General features: G+C 47.1%; 1 protein-coding gene across 1 annotated transcript in view; it reads left to right on the top strand.

The window, feature by feature from the left end:
- The window catches only part of LOC104993780 (2'-5'-oligoadenylate synthase 1-like), a 6,529-nt gene that overhangs the window by 607 nt on the left and 5,187 nt on the right, over positions 1–735 (top strand). The window contains exons 2-3 of the mRNA XM_010847182.1: positions 118–492; positions 537–559. Coding sequence (XP_010845484.1) covers positions 118–492; positions 537–559 — 398 coding nt within the window. The remainder of the gene's footprint in view (positions 1–117; positions 493–536; positions 560–735) is intronic.

Below are 735 nucleotides of genomic sequence, written 5' to 3'. Positions count from 1 at the left end.
CTGATGCCTTCAGAGCAGTGGCTAGCACTCAAAATGTTAGTGATTGTTCTCAGCATTTTATTTAGGGAGGCTCTTCTCAAAGAAATGTGTCAATACTCATTCTTATCACCTTTTTAGGGCGGCTCCTCAGGCAAAGGCACGACCCTCAGGGGACGATCAGATGCTGACCTCGTCGTCTTCCTCACCAATCTCACAAGTTTTCGGGAACAGCTTGAGCGCCGAGGAGAATTCATCGAAGAAATCAGGAGACAGCTGGAAGCCTGTCAAAGACAGAAAACATTTGAAGTGAAGTTTGAGGTCCAGAAACGGCAATGGGAGAATCCCCGCGCTCTCAGCTTTGTGCTGAAGTCCCCCAAGTTCGACCAGGAGGTGGAGTTCGATGTCCTCCCCGCCTTTGATGCCCTGGGTGAGTGCTCCCAGCCACAGGTTCTTACAGTCTTTGTCCTATGTCAGGGCTTTTGCCGCTCTCTTTTCTTGTCTCTGAGCAGAAATGTCTCTCACTTTGAGACTCTTATTAATCAAGGTATCCCTTCAAGTGGGAGGAGACCCCAGCATCTTTCCTGGGACAAGAATGCCTAGGGTCACACTCAGCCACTGAAGTGACGTTAAACAACAAACTGGTACAGTTAGGGGTCAAGATATTTTTATAGAACAACTGCCACGCTTACTAGTTTGACTTTTGGCAAACTGTGTGATCTCTTTCTAAAAACTAGGTCTAGACTAAACTCAATATGT

This window comes from Bison bison, unplaced genomic scaffold (genome assembly GCF_000754665.1).
Source record: "Bison bison bison isolate TAMUID 2011002044 unplaced genomic scaffold, Bison_UMD1.0 scf7180017849439, whole genome shotgun sequence".
NCBI classification, from domain to species: Eukaryota; Metazoa; Chordata; class Mammalia; order Artiodactyla; family Bovidae; genus Bison; species Bison bison.
This window is presented reverse-complemented; position numbering and strand designations above follow the sequence as displayed.